This window comes from Balaenoptera physalus (assembly GCF_965194825.1).
Source record: "Balaenoptera physalus genome assembly, chromosome: 3".
In the NCBI taxonomy this organism is placed as follows: Eukaryota; Metazoa; Chordata; class Mammalia; order Artiodactyla; family Balaenopteridae; genus Balaenoptera; species Balaenoptera physalus.
The window spans coordinates 105,258,221-105,280,928 of record NC_138890.1 but is presented as its reverse complement, the minus strand read 5'-3'; the positions used below and the strand labels follow the sequence as shown (position 1 = coordinate 105,280,928).

General features: G+C 33.8%; 1 protein-coding gene across 4 annotated transcripts in view; it reads left to right on the top strand.

Annotated features, from left to right (window-relative positions):
• POLR3G (RNA polymerase III subunit G) overlaps nucleotides 1–22,303 on the top strand; it is a 100,175-nt gene extending 77,872 nt beyond the window's left edge. For 2 of the 4 annotated variants that reach the window (XM_082458269.1, XM_082458267.1), the window contains exons 4-8: nucleotides 4,118–4,174; nucleotides 6,351–6,401; nucleotides 12,110–12,192; nucleotides 16,092–16,238; nucleotides 19,886–22,303. In XM_082458269.1, coding sequence (XP_082314395.1) covers nucleotides 4,118–4,174; nucleotides 6,351–6,401; nucleotides 12,110–12,192; nucleotides 16,092–16,238; nucleotides 19,886–19,972 — 425 coding nt within the window. In that variant the 3' untranslated portion in view covers nucleotides 19,973–22,303. The remainder of the gene's footprint in view (nucleotides 1–4,117; nucleotides 4,175–6,350; nucleotides 6,402–12,109; nucleotides 12,193–16,091; nucleotides 16,239–19,885) is intronic. The other 2 variants (XM_082458268.1, XM_082458266.1) reach the window with 2 other exon arrangements.
• The last annotated feature ends 405 nt before the right edge of the window (nucleotides 22,304–22,708 follow it).

The following is a 22,708-nucleotide window of genomic DNA, read 5'->3' as shown; positions in this document are numbered from 1 at the left end:
GTGTGAATACAGGTTTATATATACTGTATATATACATTAAATATATATACACACACACATAGACACACATACACACACACACACACACACACATATAGTGTGCATATACACACCATGAATGGAAAAGAATTGGCCAGATTGAATAGAAGTACACAACTGTCATAGGGAGCCATATTCTAGATAGTGTTCCATCTCTGTATCTTCACCAGCCTTATCTCATCACTCACTACCTATGTGCTTTAGGAAAGAGAGACTTACGGACTAATGTAAAGAACTAAAGCTCTACAGACTTGGACAAATAAGGTAGGAGATCTCTTCCTGATAATCAAATGGCTGGTGGCTCAGGGCATTGAGATTTGTTCACAAAGAACTGAGGGCACAGAATAAACATATTTCATGTTGTGATAGATTCAAGGCTTGTTTGTAGTGTTCTGAGGTAGAATTATAGAAATGGCTGGTATTTTCTCTGCAATGAAATTTATTTTTTTTAATAAAGAGAAATGAATCAATGAATTTTATTATTTTAATGAGTTTTAGCTGCAAAGGTGCATAGAGAGCATCTGGTCCAGTGGTTCCCAGCTCAGGTTCCTGAACCACTGGGGTCCTCTGAGCTAGAAACAGGAGTGACAGTGGTGATGGTTCTGTAAGCCATTTTCAGAAGCTTAATGGGAATCATACATTTACCTGCATTATGACCACAAGGTCTGTTATTGAACAAATGGAGTTTGTTTGGTTTATTAACTCTCAATATACTGTCAGGGTCCATTTTAATTTTTTAGTTTCTTTTTGAGCAGTTCTTACTATTTTATGTAATGATTGATATTCATTACTTATTTTTTCATAGACATCTTCCAAAGAACAAAGAGAATTTGCTTTAGAAAAGAAAAAAAATTCATATTATCTTAGCATTACCATACTGGCCAATTGGACCCTTTCATAAATCTAAAATACATTTTTGAACCTTAGTGATCTTATTTTTCTTGCATCTTGAAATAGTTTTCTGTTTCATCATCATAGGTATTATTTCATCATTTTTCATTAACTGTTCTCTACTATGAACTCATGAATCAATGAGTAAACAGTATATCTCTAAGAATGAAAAGGAAGTACGGTATTTTCATACAGTTAATCTTTCACATAATATTTTGTGATAGGAACCTTGAAAATTCTGTTTGCTAAAATGACGTGACCATATTTTTTTTCGTTTTTGATGGTATTTATATACCAAATTTTATTTCATATAGTTTGTAACAAGACAACTGCTGAAGGCAAAGGCAAAGACAAAGATGATTGAAAGGAAATAGATTATGTAGAAATGAAACAACTTATTGGATTGATCACATTAATTGGTAATTATAAATTTAATAATGAAAATGTTTTACAATTATAGATCAAAGAAGATGGCTGGGCCATCCTCTCTTCAACAAAAGTGTGAGCCATAACAGTTTTATAAAGTGTTACATTTTGATGGTGCAAATACAAGAAGAATTGGAAGTAATGATAAGCTAAAACCTGTTAATAGAATTGTATTTGTAATCTAGAATCACTTGGGTGGTGCAGGTGTGAGAAAAAACAGAAATAGTAAGTTAGAATTTATTAAAGATGTATTTGAAATCTGGAATCAGGATATATGAAATGCTTATATTTAAGGCTTGTACATGACAAATCCACGATGCACAGTTGATGCGCAGTTAGCTGCATTCAAAGGATGTAGCTCATTTTGGGTGAATATACCTTCAAAACCAGGAAAATAGTGGAATATAATGAGTTTACTATATTTTGTTATTAAAATCCCCAGTAATTAATTTTCTTTCTTTTTAAAGAACACCTTTATTGAGATAAAATTCACATATCTAAAATTTACTTTTTAAAATATTTCAGTGCCTTTGAGTGTACTCACAGAATTGTGCTACCAACAGTGCTATCTAATTTTTAGAACTTGTTCATCATCTTGAAGAGATACCCCCATACCCATTAGTATCCCTCCCCATTGTCCCCTCCCCACCCTCAGCCCATGGCAACCAGTAATCTGCTTTGTCTCTAGTGATTTGTCTGTTCTAGACGTTTCATATAAATGGAATCATAATATGTGTTCTTTTGTGACTGATTACTTTCACTTAGCATAATGTTTTCAGGGTTCATACATAGTAAACCATGTATCAGTGTTTCATTCCTTTTTATGGTTGAATTATATTCCATTATATGTGTATACCACATTTTGTTCATTCATCAGTTGATGGACATTTGGGTCAGTTCCACATTGGGGCTACCATGAATAATGCTGCTATGAACATTCGTATACATGTTTTTGGGTGGACATATGTCACTTTTATTGTGTACATATCTAGAGTCATATGGTAACTCTTTATTTTACATTTTGAGGAATTGTCAAACTGTTTTCCAAAGTGGTTGCACCATTTTACATTACCAACAGTGTATAAGGGTTCCAGTTTCTCCACATCCTTGTCAGCACTTATTACTGTCTTTTTAGTTCTAGCCATCTAACTGGGTATAAAGTGATAGCTTATTGTAATTTTGATTGGAATTTCCCTAATGACTAATTATGTTGAACATCTTAGCATGTGCTTTTTGTCCATGTATATCTTCTTTGGAGAAATGTCTATTTATATCCTTTGCTTTTTTAAATTGAATTCCAGTAGTTGGTTTTCAACATCTCTTATTCTTCTGTAAATTATTTGAAAGTAACAAAAATATAAAAATGGTTCATTGGTAGTAACCGTTATTATTAATAAATGGTAATAATTTTTTCTTGGTAAATTGAGGGTTAAATTTTTTCAAAATATACAATCTGTTTTGGAGAAAAATTTAAAATGCAGATGCTGGGAATCTCTCATTGGCCTTCTCTTTACAGATGAAAAACTTGAGAGCAAGATTGAAGTCAAACAGTTAAATATCTATAAAAGCCTTGTGTCTTAGTTTCTGATCTACTCTTGTAGTTATCTTTGTCTATCACCATGGTCTTAGTATTATTTGGTGTACAATATTATATGTTACAGGTGTACAATATAGTGATTCACAATTTTTAAAGGTTACACTTCATTTATAGTTATTATAAAATATTTACTGTATTCCCTGTGTTGTACAATATATCCCTGTAGCTTATTTTATACCTAATAGTTTGTACCTCTTAATCCCCTACCCCTGTATTGCCCCTACCCACCTCCCTCTCCCCACTCATAACCACTAGTTTGTTCTCTGTATCTGTGAGTCTGTGGAAGCATTTTTTTTAACATGGAAGAAAAATCAGTGTCTACTTGGGTCTTGATTTTTATATTTTCATCTTTTATATTACCTTCTGCTTTTCATGACTATACTCCTAAACCAGTTTTTATGATGAACCATGGTTTCAAGCTATTGTATAATGGTGTCACTTGCTAACTTGTGCTGTTGGGAAAGGGTTTGGGCCCTCATCGAGGGAATTTCTTGTGGCAAAGTGGGCAAAGCAGAACAAGAGCCACAGCCACAGTTCCGTTTTTGCTGAGCTCATAAGGTCCCTGCACAGTTCTCAGCAGTGACATGGAAGGCTTACAGCTTGCTCATTCATGCCCCATCAAGTCCAACCTTGCCTACTCCTACCCTTTTCCCCATTCTCTTCCCCAATGGATTGTGAAAAGTAGCTCACTGAGAAGCCTAAGTAAATGTGTGTATTAAGCATTTGCTTACCTTACTGGAGGTAAGCAAACAGCCCTCCATCCTCACTTAGGTACTTAATACCTTCCAGTTATACAAGGTTTAGAGATTGGGAGCTGGAGGCCAGTGTCACAAGAAGAAAATAGAAGATGCCAAGTAGACCCCTGCCCTTATGTGTAAGTGGCTTCCTGACTTGCATTTGGGCTTTTGTGAATATTATTAGAGATGAGTCAGATTGTCTGATTCTAAGAACCATAATTAGGGTTTAGGTCTCTGCTCACCCCCAGCCATTCATACCCAGGTGCTTCTTGCCACTTCCCTAAACATGTAATACTCATTGAACTGTTCAGTATGTGTCCAGGAACACATTGTGGAGAAATGTAAGAAACTCCCTGTATGTGAAATAAAAGATGTTACCTGGTGTTTTCAATTATTTTAAAATTTGTTTTTTCTATCTTTTTTCTAGATATTGAAAGATACAGTAAAAGATATGTGAAGGTGTACAAAGAAGAGTGGATACCAGGTAATTGTAAAACCGAAAATGTTCAAATAATCTTTAAAGGCTATCTTCCTACCCCATATTTTTTAGGACAAATTTTGTATTTTCACCATAGGAAAATAGAGTCTGGCTCTTTTCCTATAATTAATTAGCAACATATATCTTTTGAAAACTAAGAAGAAAAGATTTTTATATTGTAACACGGAAGGGTTGAAGTGTTTTTGTGGAAATTCTTAGGATACTTTGTTTTTTTTTTATAAACTGGGGCTCACCAGAACCATTGGGTTTTCCATTTCCTTTTGCCACAATCACAGTTTTAGTCTCTAATACCAGTAATCCTCACTTCTGTGCACCTGCGTGATTTTATAGCTTCTGAGGAGAAAGCAAGTCTATTTTTATGAATATTTTAAGCCAAGTTTGTGTATCTTCCTTTCTTTCCAGCAGGCATAGACTCTTTTTGATTGTTAAGATGCCTTTTCAACAGAACCATACCTAAGAGAGTTTTTTTTTTTTTCAACATTCACAAAATTGCCTTGGATAGAGACAAGGTGAAAGGGGGCTGCAGAGAACTCATCCAGTTCATTCATTTTATAGAAAATTAACAGTTGCCATAGAAATGAAGAGACCTGTCAGGACGACATGGACCATACTACTAAAACGCAGGTCTCCTCATTTTAACTCACTTTCCTTTGACATCTCTGTCCTTGGTGTGTTATCGAAACTGCCTGTATGTAAATGCGTAAGTTGCATTTACAGCATTATTGCTTTCCTGACTTACAGTGCTCTTTCTTTTCAGTGCCGATTATTGATAAGGTTGTGTCCCTCTGAAAACACTGTCTTAGGTCTCTCATTTCTTCTACTTCATAAACATTCATCTCTAAATGATTCTCTTTAAATACTTTCTCATGATCACCTGTGGATTGTTTATAAAAAGAAACATATTTAAAGCAAAATTTATTAGTTCGGCTAAAATAGCTTGAGATACAAATGTTTTCTGCAGAAGACACTGAGTTTTTCTTCTATTAGCAGGCAGCATTTTTATCTATTTTTATGTTGCTTCATTTTTCTGATTAAGCTTAAAAATGAAAAGGAAGTGACAAATTAAAGGAATTGTTTAATTAATGCAGGCACAATTATTAATTGGAGAGCATTTACTTTTCCATAGCTATTTGTATTTTTAATTTTAAAGTTTTCCTATAATTATTAGAATTGTTTAGTTTTGCATGTATTAGGATTGTGATCACATATTTTAACTTCTGAAAAAAAAATTTTATTACATAAGAAATACATATCAACTACAGGGCTTCCCTGGTGGTGCAGTGGTTAAGAATCCGCCTGCCATTGCAGGGGACACGGGTTCGATCCCTGGTTTGGGAGGATCCCACATGCCGCGGAGCAACTAAGCCCGTGCGCCACGACTACTGAGCCTGCGCTCTAGAGCCCACAAGCCACAACTACTGAGCCCACAAGCCTAGAGCCCATGCTCTGCAACAAGAGAAGCCACCACAATGAGAAACCTACGCACCGCAACGAAGAGTAGTCCCCACTCACCGCAACTAGAGAAAGCCGGCGCACAGTAACGAAGACCCAACGCAGCCAAAAATAAATAAGTTAAATAAATAAATTTAAAAAAAATACATATCAACTACAGAAAACTTACAAAATACAGAGTAGTTAAATAAATAACACTTAAGAAAAACAGCTGTAATCCTAACACTCGCAAGGAATTACTGTAATATTTTGTCCCCCACCTAGAGCTTTCTCTGCACAAATATATATAAAAATATTTATATGGTAGGTTTATTTTTTAAATGGAATTCTATATGTATTGTTTTAGAAGCTTTTTTAATTTACCAGTATATCATGAATAACTTTTCATGCCCATAAATATTTTTCTACATTTTTTTGTTATGAAAATTTCTGTATTTGAAATTAATTATATAAATACTATATAGCTGTTAAAAGAATGTTGTAGAAATTTTATAACACTGTTTCAAAGCTATTTTAATAAACTTTTTTCTTCATAGGAGAAAATATATCACTGTTATAATTTGATCTCAGCTAAATATGTATAGTCAGATATTAAGAAACTTTATTTCCTTTGCATGAGCAACTATCATGTTCTTTAAATAGTTATAGCTAGTGCCAGTAATTCCTAGAGGAGACTGCCATTTTTATATTTCTCCTTTTGTACACACAGATTGGAGAAGACTCCCTAGAGAGTTGATGCCAAGAAAAAAATGCAAAAAAGGTACATTAACTAATATAATAATAATAATCCAGGTGGGAAAAGGTTATTGCTTAACTTCCATTTAATATGGAACTGTCAATCTAATGTTACACTCAATGTTCTGAATGCTTTTTCTTAAAATATTTTTGACATTATGATTATTTTGTTGGAGCCTTTTGTTGTTGATTTTTTGTTTTGTTTTCTTTGTTTTTTGTTTAATTGTTTTTCCTTTAATTATGGAATTTTGATGTGCTAGGAAAGACTTTTCAATTCTGTAGATATTCTCATTTGCATATTTGAAAGTTTTAAAATGATTATACTGGCTATATTTTAAGTTTTTAACTAAAACATTCGTAACTGGTAACGTTTGGGAACTGTCAAATAGAACTTTATGGTGTATATAAAATATCACAGTGAAAGCTTCTGTTGTGTTGTTCTTTCATAATTCCACCGAATACAAAGTTGTTGAGCATCTACTATTGCCAGACATTGTGCTAAGAGGGATAAAACAGTGAGCAAAGTAGGAGTAATCCTCGCCCTCACAGAGCTCATGGTCAGTTGGAGTAAAGACATTAAACGTAACACACTGTCTTCACTGGGAGGCCAGGGAAGGGTTCTTTGAGGAGGTACAATTGAACTCCAGATTGAAGGACGAGTACAGGCTTGCTAAGATGAGGTTGTGGGAGAGACATTGGAGAAATTGGGTTTTTTAATGTGTTTTTATTGTTGAGTTTTAGGAGTTCTTTGTATATTTTGGATGATAGTCTATAGGAAAAACACTCTTGCTGGGTGTTTGACCTTTCCTGTCACACCACTACCACATTCACAGCAATTCTGACACCAGATGTATGGAGTTTTTTCCTGCACATCAAGCCATTCTCTGCAACACCAGCTGTGTCTCCTACAATTTAATTCCATTCTGACACTAACTGGAGTTAGCACAGACCCCACAGATTAAGGGCTCCGTCCCAGGAGACTACTCCCCACTACAGATGTCAATCACAAATATAGTGTGTCTCCAGGTTACCCACGACTTCTGTCTGAGTTGGCTACAAATCAGAGGTTCCCATGCCCTCCACCCCCAACCTTCGATTTGATTTGCTAGAACAGCTCACAGAACTTAGGGAAACATTTACTTACGTTTACCAGTTTATTATATAATAAAGGTTATGATAAAGGATACAGATGAACAGTCAGGTGAAAAGATACATAAGATAAAGTCTGGAAGGTCGCCAGTGCAGGAACTTCTGTCTCTGTGGAATTGGGATGTGCCACCTTCTAGTACATGGATATGTTCACCAACCCAGAAACTCTTGGAACCACATACTTTGGGGATTTTTATGGAGGCTTCATCACATGGGCATGATCAATCATTAACTCAATCTCCAGCCCTTCTCCTCTTTTCCAAGGGATGGAAGATGAGGCTGAAAGTTCCAGGCTTCTAATCATGGCTTGATGTTTATGATAACCCACCCCATCCTGAAGCTGCCCAGCAGCCCACCAAGTGTCACCTCCTTAGAACAAAAGGCACTCCTATCACGCAGTAAATTCCAAGGGATTTAGACACATATTAGAACAACAACAAAAAAGCACACTGTTGTCACTTAGGAAATTATAAGGGTTTTAGGAGTTCTGTGCCAGGAACCAGGAGCTGAGACCAATATATATTATTTTCTATTATTTCACACAGTCCTTTTTCAAATATGTCTTTTGAAAACATTTTCTCCCAGTCTGTAGCTTGTCTTCTTATTCCTTGACTGTGTCTTTCATACAGCAGTTTTTAATTTTAATGTAGTCCAGCTTATCAGTTCTTTTTTTCATGGATCATGCCTTTGGTTTTGCCTCTCAGAAGTCATCACCAAGCTCAAGGTCATCTAAATTTTCTCCTATGTTATCTTTTAGGAGTTTTATAGTTCTGTGTTTTACATTTAAGTCTGTGATCCATTTTGAGTTAATTTTTGTGAAGGGTGTAAAGTCTGTGTAAATTCATTTTTTTGCACGTGGAAGTCCAGTTGCCTTTTTCTGTATTTATGTGGGTCTCTTTCTGGGCTCTCTATTTGGTTTCGTTGGTCTATGTATTTATTCTTTCACCTATACCACTGTCTTGATTACAATAGCTTTATAGTATGTTTTAAAGTCAGGTAGTGCCAGTCCTCTAACTTTGTTATTTTTCTTCGGTGTTGTGTTGGCTATTCTGGGTCTTTTGCCTCTCCATACATACAGTAGAGTCAGTTTGTTGATTTCTGCAAAATAATTTACTAGGATTTTGATTGAGGTTGCATTGAATTTATAGATGAAGTTGGGAAGAAATGACACCTTGAAGATATTAGCTCTTCCTATCCATGAATATGGACTATCTCTCCATTTATTTAGTTCTCTGATTTCATTAATCAGAGTTTTGTAGTTTTCCTCATATAGATCATTTTGTTAGATTTTTACCTAAGTATTTCATTTTGATGGGTACTAATGTAAATAGTACTATGTTTTTAATTTCAAATTCCACTTGTCAATTGTTTATATGTAAAAAATCTATTGAATTTTGTGTATTAACCTGTATCTTATAACCCTGCTATAATTGCTTATTAGTTCCAGGAGTTTTTTAGCCAATTCATTCAGATTTTCTACATGTTGTCTGTGAACAAAGGGAGTTTTATGTTTTCCTTCCCAATCTACATAACCTTTTGTATCCTTTTCTTATCTTATTGTATTAGCTAGGACTTCCAGTGAAATGTTGAAAAGCAGTGATGAGAGGGAACTTTCTTGCCTTGTTCCTGATCTTAGTGGCAGAGTGTCAGATTTTTATTATTAATGATATCAAGTTTTTCACCACTAAGTATGATGTAACTATAGGGTGTTTTTGTAGATATTCTGTATCAAGTTGAAGAATTTCCCCTCTGTTCCTAACTTACTAAGAGTTTTTATCATGAATGGCTGTTTGATTTTGTCATATGCTTTTTCTGCATCTATTGATATGATCATGTGATTTTTCTTCTTTAGCTTGTTAATGTGATGGATTACATTAATTGATTTTGGACCAGCCTTATATCCCTGGGAGAAATCCCCCTTGAATGTGGTGTATAATTCCTTCTATACATTGTTGGATTGGATTTAAGAATATTTTGTTGAGGAGTTTTGTATCTTTATTCATGAGAGATAGTGATCTTTAGTTTTCTTTCTCATAATATGTGTCTGATTTTGGTATTAGGGTAATTCTGACCTCATAGAATGAGTTAGGAAGTACTCCCTCGACTTCTGTCTTTTGAAAGAGATCCCACTCCCCTTTTTAACAGCTTTATTGAGGTATAGTTCACATATAATAAAATGCACATATTCGAAACATACAATTTGGTGAATTTTGACATATATATTTTAAATGGAAGTATTTTTATTTTGTTTTATTTCAAAGCTACAACATATAAGAATATTTAGCTTGATTGAGAACAGAATTATTATATATTGAGATCTGATAGTTTACCTGCTGTCCTTTATACCCTTGGCTTTTCTTAGACAAATATATTATTTTCACAATAAAATAACATTTGCTTGAATGATACTGGTCATGTCCTAGTGGATCACAAATTTTTAGCAGACTTTAAAGAGCTGAAAAGAATATATCTGATTTGGAGGAATTAATGTTCAAATACATCCCACCAACTGCTCATCCCTAGAATCACATATACACATTGCTGATTTGTAAAAGCTTCCAGTGCATCAGGATTTTCATTTGTTGAAAAAGAAAACAACAAAACTTTCTTTTTCCGTTCTTCTTAATATTTTTATTGCATATTATATAATTTTTGTGTTATGTTCCTGGTAAGCTTATACTCTCTCTTTTGTTAAAATGGCCTCCCCTGATTTACATGAAAGTAGACAATACCAAAAGAGCCAAAGACTGAAAAAGTTTGTTTCTTGAAGAACCAGCTATTGGCAGGTGTTGAAAGAAACAAAAAAATTGAAATATATGCATGTATTTGGCCAAAGATGAAAAAAAATTCATGTAAATGTTTTGGGGTTGAAACAGTCTTTTAACAAATGTTCATAATTTGACACTTCTTTCTCAATTATAAATAATACATAGCCAAAATTGCTGAGTGGACTTGAATATGCAACTAACTTTCTTGGCTAAGAGATTAATAATTTTTATAAGTTTATTTACCTGACCATGTTCTATAATATCCATTTAACAGATTTATGTGTATGAAATTTAAATAATTTGATAAAAGCTCCTTAGAGAAAAAGACTTCTTGATGTAAGTTACATTCTTAGCTAGTGTTTTCTGGCATCAGTATTATAATATATATTGAGAGCTTGTTCATATATGATATTTTATGTGCTACAATTCAGATTAAACAGTCTTTGCTCTCAAGGGGAACAGAGATAGTTACCCATCATTAAATCTATTTTTTTTTTATAACTTTTGTTTGAGCAAAACCTCACAAATATGTATGTTTGGGAGTTCTGAACTCAGTGACTCCCCGAGGGGCAATTTGGTATCACATAATAAATTGTAAATTCCATCAGTTATGGGTCATACCCCACATCTAAAAATTTATTCTTCTATAGGTTAAATGTTAATCTTTAACAAAATTAATCTTTCTGAGCCATATTTTCCTCTGTTACCAAGTAATTTCTAGGTATTTAGTTTGATTTTGGAAAAGAATGGTAATACTTTTTGATCACCATGGGACAATTTTGTAACGTATCATAATGTTTTGGTAACTGACTAGCAGGATCTATATGTGAAACAATTCTTTATACCCTGCAGTTTCACATTAGCCTCAAAATGCAATATTTTTGATATAGCTTAAAAAATTTTATATCCCAAAGCTATTAAAACATTTTATTTATATTGCTTTGAGTTTTCAGATTCATATGATGGGTGTGTTGCATTTAACTATTTTAATCTTCATTACAAAGATAATGCTATGCTGCCCTGAATATAACCTCTTTCTCATCTCTTTAACCACTGGCAAATATATATTTATTCTACACTTGTATGTTTTTTAATTGAAGTATAGTTGACTTACATATTATATTATATATTATATATTATATACATTATTATATTATATACATTATTATATTAATTTCAGGTGTACAACATAGTGATGTGATAACTTTTATACATCATGAAATGATCACCACTATGAGTCTAGTTACCACCGATCACCATATAAAGTTATTACAATATTATTGACCTATTCCCTGCACTGTACATTACATCCTCGTGATTATATATTTTCTTTTATTTTTTTTATTTTTTATTTTTTTTTTGTGATTATATATTTTATAACTGGAAGTTTGTTTTCTATTTTCCCAAACCTGGTAAGATTGCCCTATTTAAAATTCCTGATCAGTGAACAGGAAGCCAGTGCAGATGACACATTTGTGAGAGCCTTTCACTGGCCCTCTAGTGCTTCTACCTGAGGGAACATTGTCGCAGTTTTGGCCCTGGGGACATTAAATGCCAGTTCAAATTTTCAGTAAAGATATCTGGTTTCAGTCTTAGAAAATATCCTATTAAATGATTATCATTTACCTCCTCACCATGGAAAATTGGTGATGTGTGCTGATTTATTTTGTTCATTCTTTAGGAAAATTAAATCAGCCTGCAAATTTTGTGTGCCTGCTATGGCATACCAGCATGCTAGATGGCATATTAAAAGGCAAAGACATTTAATATACAATTGCTGTTATAGAAAAATGTGTTAACAGTGGTTTTACTTCAGCAGGCCCCAAATCCAAAAAGGCAAAAGATACAGGCAAAGGCACTTCACTCACTAATACTGCAGATGTATTGAAAAAAATTGAGGTAAGGTTTTCTTCTTATTATAAGAACAAACTGAAAAAATGTCATACCTCTTTTTGTCTTCTTCCACCTTTCCACCTTCTCTCTCTTTCAAATAACGTGTACACTTGGCAGAGCCAAGCCCAGCATACAGGGTAACTAGCAAGGTTTGAACATTGTTGGCTAGGAGATATGGGGGCTCCATTCTGTCCTGTCTACAACTCACCTGTCAGCTTGCCTCACCTTTTGTCACCTGACTCCTTTCTCACTCTATTCGTCTTTTCCCCTTGCATTTGAATTATGCATGGGAAAGAAACATGAATGTATATCTTTAAAAACCTCTCATTTTTTTCTCTTATTGGTATATGTGTATTTTTAATGCTTTTCTTCTGCTTTATGTTTAAGTGTAGAAGATTCTATTGAGGGAAAATCCTATCTTATGGCACTTATTTTTATATCTTTATTTTTTAATATTTCAAAAAAAAGATGTAAAATTAAAAAGATTAATAAACTAAAAATATGCCCTCCCATCTCTGTCCCTAGCCATCCATTCAGTTCCTCTATTTTAGATGGCCAGCGTTACCAGTTTCTTATATATCCTTCCAGAAACATTTTATGCATAGAAAATACAGATTTTTTTTCTTTTTAATGACTAAAAAGTAGCATATTGCACTGTTTTGCCTCTTCACCTTATCACTTAAAATATCTTGGCAATGTTTCCATGTCAGTTTGTGAAAGAGTTCCCTCATTCTTTTCTTTTTCTTCTTCTTTTTTTGGCTACACTATAAGAATGAACCATAATTTATTTAATCAGTAATCTATTGATGGACATTATGTTTCATCTAGTGTTTCACAATTATAAACAATGCTGCATTGAATCCATGTTAAGTATGTGATTTCACATGTTTAGGATAGATTTCTAGAAGTAGACTTGTTAGGTCAGCTGTTATGTGTACTGTATAATATGGAAAATATGGATAAATATTGGCAGATCATTCTCCAATGAGATTATACCAGTTTATTCCCTTTATTCCCACTATCAATGCATGAATTACCTTGCACTGATGGTGATGGTGATGGTAATGATAATGATGATGATGATAATGATAGCAGCTAGTGCTTTTTGAGAACTTTTTATATAGCAGGCTCTTTGATGAGCTATTTACATCCATTATGTGCTTAAGGCTTCGTAACAACAAAGAGAGATGGGTATTAAAATTCCTTACTTACCGATGAGGACGTCAAGGCTTTAAAACTTTTACTTGCCTGGCCAAGTTGGCATAGCTACCTGGTAACAGAAACTTATCTTTTTAAATTTTACTTTTGACCAGTCCTTGAGCTGAAGATAACATGTCTGAAAATCAAGCCAGGAAGATTGTTGAAGGAATAGCAATAACTGTCAGGTTTTACTGTGGTGGAATGATGGATGGGGTTGCAGAACTAGCCATCTTGTATTGATTGAACACAGATTCTGACTGTTCTTAAAACTTCCTGGAAAGAAGTTGCTAAGATGACATGTGCTATAAGGAAGATAGATCTGGACCTCCGGATGTGGTTTCTCATCAGAACAAGTTGTATTTCCTTATTCCCTATATTTAAACACCTTTTTTCATTACACACATTGTTAAAACTGGAGTTTTACATCTAGAAATCCCAATGAGTTAGCAGCTTTATTTAATAGAGCAAAGTTAGCTTCCAGATGACTCCATTATTGTTCATTTCTTCAGCAAAAGTAGTTGCAAGTTTTCTTTAATAAAACTTCTGTGATGGAGAGGGAATGACATCCAGTCAAATCTCATGGTTATTGTGTGAATAATCAGACAGCAGTAAACTAATATTTGAGCTTATTTCTGTATGACATACAGGTGGCTCTGTGAGTGGTCTATAGTATTTAAGCTAGAAGAACTGTTAACTGTTCATAATTCAACTGTTTTCAAAGTGTTTTCACATTGTTCTTAAAATAAATCCATAAAGTAGTAAGGGTAAATAGTTATATCTCACAGAAGAGAAAATGGAGACTACTAAGTAGATGAATTAAAACTAATACCTTAACACAAAAGGAATAAAGTGATGAGACAGTGTGTATGAGATCTTTTTTCTAAATTTCATAAATCTGATATTTGTTAACTGATTCAGGTATTTTATTGGTTTGATTTAGGTCTATGTAGTAGAAATAAAGTTGAAGTTATTTATTTAAAGATAATTGAGGTGGCAGTAGTGGAAATCAAGACCTCCTAGTCCCTACGTAGCACTGAATGAATTATATATTTAAAAATATTTTTACATAAATGGTTTAAATAATTCTATTGCTAATTATTAAATAATAGCTAATAGCGTGATTTTTCAGATATAGCGTATACCTTGCACAGAGTTAAATAAGCATAGCACTACAGTTCCCTTTTAATTATACAGTCTTGTGGGTTGTAGGCCTTTTTACTAGGGTTTGATTAAAATAGAAAAGAAAAAAATTTCATATCTTAATTAACATTAACATGTCATCATTATATGTATGTGTTTTTATAAACACTTAAAAAATCTGTAAATACTATTTTGTTTACATGCAATTTTCCAAAGGGATTGCCAATTGGTAAAAATTGCACACATTATATTGTAGTAATAACTCATATAAGGTAACATGGGTCAGTATGAAGATAAATCATCTTATGTCTATTACCTTGGTCTTATTTGTTCTACCTAAGTGGGGTAAGGTGACAGGAAGGGTAGAGTGTGAATTTTGATTAAAATTGAGACTATCTGATGTAGTCTTTCATTGCCTTTGGTTTTCTTAAATTCAAATTTGAATGTAATTAAAGGGATTAAAAAAAATATTTAAGAACCAAATGGAATAGTTAAGTTGTAGTCACACCAAATACAAAATATGTTTTCTCTCTGTATGTAATCTACAGAGCAAATATCTTATAATAGGGTAGAGTATTTACAGATTTATGAATTAGTGTTCTGATTACTGATTAAGAATAATAGTGTTTTAAAGTGATCTTATGCATTAATTATGAGTATTAATATATGAAATTATTGCTGTCCCCCACCTCCTAGAAAACTGGTGAAATTCTGTCACTTGTGCAAATTAAGCATAGAACAAGTTAGCAAATGGATAGTAACAGTAATACAAACAGGTCACTTTTTATCAAATGGAAAAAATTATTGGTAGTCATAATGGAAATATAAAGATGTAATCTTAAAGTTAAATCTCTGTCTTATGAGAAGGTGACAGTGGTTTTAACAAGGTGGATAAGTGGAGCCATCAGGTAATCAAAGTTTCTCTAACTCTGCATCTCTTCTTTGCCTCCATTCTTAGAGTTGCTAATAATTGCTAAGATTGACTGAAATTTGAGTTTTAATCTCTCTTTTCTTAAAGTACCTGCCAGATACATTAAGAAACAAAAATCCTTGGAAATGGGAAGTAAATAATGAGGGAGAACAGAGATAAGAACATGGATAATCTGCAAATAGGATGACTTGATATTATTTTAAACAGTTTCACTTAGAAACTAAAACATAGACATTTTGAAATGTTACCATTACATTCTCTTTTCTCCTTTCATGCTTGAAGGAAAACAAAATAACATTCTGAAAGTGCTTCTCCATAAACAGAATCAACTCAATATTTTAGAAGGAGGTAGGATAGGAATCATAAAAATAAAGCATCGGGCAGCAGAGCTGATATCACAGCATGACTCAAGACCCAGTTATGAAGTAGCAAACTCAGAGAAAATACCAGTGTAATGACAGACCATTTAGTCCCATTTTTCTTGAGTTAACTCACGGTGTCCTAGGTGGTGGCCTAGAGGCGTCGGTAAGGGAGGGTTAGAATTAGGGTGATAGGTAGCTGCTCTCTTGTGGTTGAGCAGGCAAGTCAGAGTCTAGTGGTTTCCATTTAAATTAATGAAGCTCATTTATACCAGGAATTGGAAAAGAGAGGTGATGGTGAAAAATCAGATGAGGAAAATGAAGAGAAAGAAGGAAGCAAAGAGAAAAGTAAAGAAGGTGACGATGATGAGGATGACAATGCTGCAGAACAAGAGGAATATGACGAAGAAGAGCAAGAAGAGGTAACGGTCTGTTCTGGGAGAGTAACAAAGTTAACTAAGCTTAAGGATGATCTAATATGGTATATAATTAAAGTAAACCAACAAACAAAAACCAAGTTGATGGGAACCAGGGGTATTATTATCACTGGCATCAAGTTCTTGGTACCAGGAGAATTATTATAGCGTTGAAATTATAGTGATACCAAATGGAATGTAGGAGGTAAAAGTAACTTGATAGGCAACTTTGAAAGTGGAAGTCCACAAGTTAAGGAAATTGATCAGATTAGTTTGAGATCAATATACATACAATTTTAAGTCAGCAATAAGGTAATTAAGGGTTTAGTCACATAGGTTTGAGGGGGGACTCTGCAGTACCATCAGGTTTTAAATCCCAAAGTGCATGTGGACATTATCAGAGAACATTCATAATCCAACCTCAAGTATCTCAGTCAGAACTCAGTGTTTTAGATTTGGGATTTCCAACTTTCAGAAACATGGTGCATTTCAAAATAAGCTGGAGTCAGTCAAGCAGGGTAAGTTTGTTGGTCACGGCCCCTTTGGGACTTTGTAAACGTCTCATGCATTAACCCTAGGCTGAGAGTTTCTTCTGCATTGCAAGTAACCATTGTCTTCACTCCATTTCAGCTTCTCACACCACACTCTGAATCTTTTTTTCACCTGAATTGCTCCACCTAAGAAATCTTTATTATATACTACAAGTACTTTACATTAAATTTTGGATTCTTATAAAATTTATATTGGTGTGCAGTGAGGGGGTACAGATGCATTTTTATCTGTTTCCAAATGGTTAGCCAGTTGCCTGCCTCATGTACTAAATAATTTTCTTTCTGCATGGATTTGAAATTCTCTTTTATCAGCTATTAGATTCCTTCACCTACTTAGATGTATTTCTGGACTCTGTTCCATTGATCTATTTCTGAACTATCACTAAGATGTTCCAATTAATAGAAGCTTCTGATTATTTGTTAATATTTTTAGAGCATGTTACCCTTCTTTTTCAGAATTTTCCTGAATATTCTTTGGCTTTTGAAATGCTCTGTTTATAAAGTCTACTTGAGTTGAGCTGTGTTGAAATTTAGATCTGTCCTAACAAGAACAGCAAACATTAGGATTCTAGTAATTTCAGAATTCTGTATTGGGTCTTAACAGAGTCCAAAACACCACCAGTGGGTTTATATAAGTATATTTCATTAAAAAAAACCCCAACTTTCTACTTTAATAAAGAAAGGATATATATTCTGAGTGTGAGGCTGGGTGAGTCTGGGTATAAGCAAGCTCAAAGCCTTTCCAGATTTAAAGTTACTCTTTGCTCTTTCTAGCAAGTAACTAATTAATGAAAAATTACTGCTAATTAACTCACCTGATATATATTGAGGATTTAAAGAGCATTTTGTTTTGAAGAGTAAAGTGGAGCAAATTATCTATGTAACACCTACATATAAAATTGAGAAAATATAGACTTTTTTCTTTCTGCAGTCTTTTGAGTGCTACAATTAAATAAAAAAGCAGGGGCCCAAATGAAGCCAAGAACCCTTTAAGCCATCAATTTCAACAAGTTCTCACTTTGTACCAACCTTTGTATCAAGATTACTAATCTCACAAAATTACCTAAAACGAATCATTGAACATACGTGGAGGTGTTCATGTCTAAACACAAGTGGCATATGCTCAATTTGAAATACAGTATCTCTTCCTTACTCATTTCCACTTGTATGTACAAATTGGCTAGCTTATATTTTCACACAAGTGTCCTTGCCAAGATCTCACTTACAAGGTGGCCTCACTTGAACTCTCAACCATGCCACTCCTCCCTGGTACATGGCCTCCGGATTCAGCCAGGTTTCCAGACTGTTGGATTTCTTGGCACCAGAGAAACCAGGCTAACTTTCTAGGGTCTTAGCTGGATACGGAACATTAAAGTGTTTAGGGAGGACAAAGTAATGAAATACATATCTGAATAATACAAGTTACCTTTCTTATATTATTTATATAAATCTATATATAAAATCCCACCATGCAGATACTAAAAAAGGTGATATCCAGGAGACTTTCTTTTGAGAATAGTCCCTATTTCTTACTCTATCATAATTTCTGCTGTAGATAGTAGAGATGTGGAGATTAATTTGGGGGGGGAGGGGGTGAAGTAGAAGAGAATCGCTTTATTGCTTTGCTAGGCCAAGGAGGCCACAGCGGGCTAATGCCCCCAAAACTGTGTATCCTGGAAATTAATTTTTTTATGGCAAATTTCAATCATTTACAAAAACTAGTGACTAGTAATATAAACACCTACAGACTCATCACCTAGCTTTAACAATGATCAATTCATAGCCAGCCTTTCGGCCACTCTTTCATCCACCCAGTCTGCTCCTTTTCCCCCCACTTCAAGCCCGCAGCTGCCTTGGATTACTTTAAAGCAAATCCCAGGCATTATATCATTTCATCCATAAATATTTCAGTATGTACTCAAAAATAAGGGCTCTTTAACAACATCACAATATCATTATCATACCTAACACAATAAAATGTAACTCTTTAATATCATCAAATATTAAACCAGTGTTCAAATAGTTTTGATTGGAAAAATTTTTTTTGCTTATTCCAGTTGGAATCCAGCTGCAGTCCATACACTGCAGTTGGTTAATAACTCTCTTAAATTTCTTTTAATCTATATCCAAAATGGATTTTTGAATTTTTGATAGAAAGCAGAAATATCGTGAGTCATTTACACAGATAGTAGTCTTACTCAGCCATAAGAATTGGAATGTTCCCAGGGGCTTAATCTCTCTTAATTTAAAAGAAACTGAGGGGCTTCCCTGGTGGCACAGTGGTTGAGAATCCGCCTGCCAAGGCAGGGGACACGGGTTCGAGCCCTGGTCCGGGAAGATCCCACATGCTGCGGAGCAACTAAGCCCATGAGCCACAACTGCTGAGCCCGCGTGCCACATCTACTGAAGCCTACGCGCCTAGAGCCCGTGCTTCTCAACAAGAGAAGCCACTGCAATGAGAAGCCCGCGTGCAGCAACGAAGACCCAACACAGCCAAAAATAAATAAATAAAATAAATAAAAAAATAAATAAACTGAGGGGCCCTAGATGTAAAATAATATGGCATCTTCTGCATTTGATTTAGTATCTTGAGGTCTTTTCGTTTGTTTGTTTTTTGGTAGGAAGCAAAAATCTCTCTGCTTATGCTCAGCTGTGCATTGTAACTGGAAAGCTCAGTTCTGGTGTATTCGAATGAATGTTAGTATAAATTGGCTTCGTTTCTTGAGTGTTTGTACATTTGTTTGGAGTAAGTGTTTAGTGCTTTAACTAACTAAACCGTGTATCATCCCACTAAGGTATAATGAATGAGATGTATAATCCTATTAAGGTGTAATGGTCATCCGTTTATGTTCTCTTAGCTAGTTGGTGCCTGAGAATAGTAGGAGATGGTGGTCTTGAGGAAGAAAGCACAGTTAGATATGTGAAAGTTAATGTGTGTTTTAAGCATTGAAATAACAGAGACTTCTTTTAAGCCTGGCATGTTTTCTAATTACCTAACTTTGATATTTATAAACTTATATTAAAGGGACAGCCTACATTATGTTCTTTAATGTTACTACTCATACTTTTAATGTTTACTGAGGAATATATCATTTCACTTAGGAAAATGACTACATTAATTCCTACTTTGAAGATGGAGATGATTTTGGTGCAGACAGTGATGACAACATGGATGAAGCAACCTATTAGCTATGAAATTTCTCAAAAAATATTTTTATGATACAGCTTCTGAACATTTGAACAGACTTGTTTTCTATTTTATTTCCGATAAGGAATGAGTATTTTATTTTTGTTCCTGTTTTGTTGGAAAGATACTTGTTACCAAAATATTCAGAACCACTTTGAGTTTACATACTAGTTACCTTACCAATTAGTCTCTGACATTCCTTCTCAACACCTCTGTTATCTCTCTAATATATTCAAGTGGATTTTTTTTTTTTTTTGGTATTATTTGGATTAGAATGTACCTAAAGAGTTTTTGCATCTTTTAATCTATGTATTCATACTTAAACAAATTTTTCTTGTTTAACTGCTGATCTTTTCTAAAACTACTAGTCATCGTAACGGATTTCTATAATCTGAAAGTTGGTTTAATACTGCACATGGAGCACTTTAAATACAAAGAAACTTGAAAATAATTTTATTTTTTACTTTTACATGGTATGTTCTGTGCTACTATATTATGACTACATAAACCTACCTGAGCTCTTACAAGTGCATATTTTATGAGATTAAAAATTTCGTGATTGGAAACACATGCACAAGGAAAAATCCCAATCTGAGCTAAATAAATTTCACAGCTTACATCTCAACCAATACAAAGGCCTGGGATGAATATTAAAAATACCTGAATTGGAGGCTAACTTCATACCATACAATATATGAATTAATCATCCCACGGTAACAAGTTTGATATCTCTGAGTCATTGGCTTATGAAAAATTAGACTGAGATTTAATTTTGTACTTTATAAAAATGTAGACTAAGTTCTAGTCATATAAATCTCATTAAAGGATGCATGTATGTGTAATCTGTGAGGTGTAGTGGCCTCTGTTACGTTTCACAGGACTGAGCTCTCCAATTGATTTATATAACAATGCAGAATGAAACTCAGGTCACTTTGAAATTTAGATTAATCTTTTTTGATTCATTTAAAAACTAGCTCCCCTGCCTTTTTGTATTGGGGTGGGGGAGAGGATACCTATAAACTTCAGCCTCCAATGACTCACATATGCCAAAGATTTTCAAGGAAATTCATATTATATATTTTAAAAATGATTTATGAACACTACCCACCAAAAGAAATACATTTTTCCCTCTTGGGAAGATACCACTCATTACCCTCTAACCTGAGAATCAGAAGCCCTAGATTCTATTTCTACCTTTACTATTAAACTCAACCTTGAAATTGAGCTTAAGTTTTCTGTGCCTTAGTTTCTTCACTTGTAAACAATTTTCTATAAAAATTGTTTAAACTCTAACCAAAGTTCACCATATGTATTCATTCTCTCACCTTGTAGAAATGATCATTCTTAATTTAAATTTGGTTCTCACCCTTTAAAAAATTGTAGATGGTAAAGTGATTGAAAACAGCTTTGAGAAACAAACATGTTTTCCTCATAAAATATATTATAATCTGATTTTCCCATCTTATTTTCTGGTGGGAAAAATTGGAGAAAATGTGTATTGTCTTGTGCCATTTTGTAACATGGCTTTCTCAGGAAAAAGACCACTTTCAATTGTAATATTTCCTCAGATAATTCAGTATGTGTGTGAGGGCCGTTATTCAGTATTGTGCTGATCCTATGTGATTTCTTATTTAAAGGAGCTTATCAATAACTTTAAAGATTCTAAATGGAAAACATGAATAAAACACTCTAAAGTATTAGCAATCTACCGTACTTCTTAGAGTAGAATCCTCAGTTTTCAGTTGTAATGGGCAAGTAGTCATTTAGGATTGATAATTAACATAAGTTTCTTAAACTCTCACCTCCTTAGTACTACAGCCAAATACAATTTAATTTATAGAAAGCTTATCTTTATGGTTCTGTTTACTTGCTTTATTATACATCTGAAGATAACACTTAAATTGGGCAACTACACCAAAGATACAGGAATCTTTTCCTGGCTTTCAATGTGTTGCCACCATTTTAGTCCTGCAGATGGTAAAGCATCTCCTATGGGCAAGGATTTCCCGGGAAGGCCCCAGCCATCTCCGTTAAGTGCATTGTCTTCCTCCTTTGGAAGATCTTTTTATGTTTAAAGTAGACTAATTGTGAGAACAGGCAGAAAGTATTTGCAGGTTGCTTTACCAGCATGAATCTTGCTTTTCTGGCTTAAAATCTCAGAGAATGCTAAATTATTCTATAAGAAGGCAAGCTTTAATACAGAGATTAACCTCATACTTGTTGGTGAAGTATCTTCAAAATTTCTATATAAGATGCAAAACTGTTTTGTTGCTCTAATGCTTATTTTTCTGTATTTGTTTACACATTAAATTCTTACAATAGTGTCCTTTTGTTTTATATTGTTTTCTTTGACCCTGCTGAAATATATTTGATAGAGAAAACTAATTTGTTAATACTTATTTTACCTAGTAAAATAACTGTATATTTATTGAGCAGGGATGCCAGTATCAAATGTTCTTGAACAAACCACCATCAACAAGAAAACTCTAGGTGATTAAAGTTGTGATAACAAACTAAGAGATTTGGATATTGAGAGAATTCTAAGAAACTCAGATGACCTTGTTAACCTTTCCTTCCCCACTACCTTCAGATGTACAGTATCAGTGGCTTTCCTTAATATGGTTAAAGGCTCTTAAGTTAGTAAAAACTTCTTATAAAAACTGTAAATACAATTTTAAGATCAAGATACTTTTAAAAATGGAGAAAACAAGGATTACACCACAAATTCTCCATTAAAT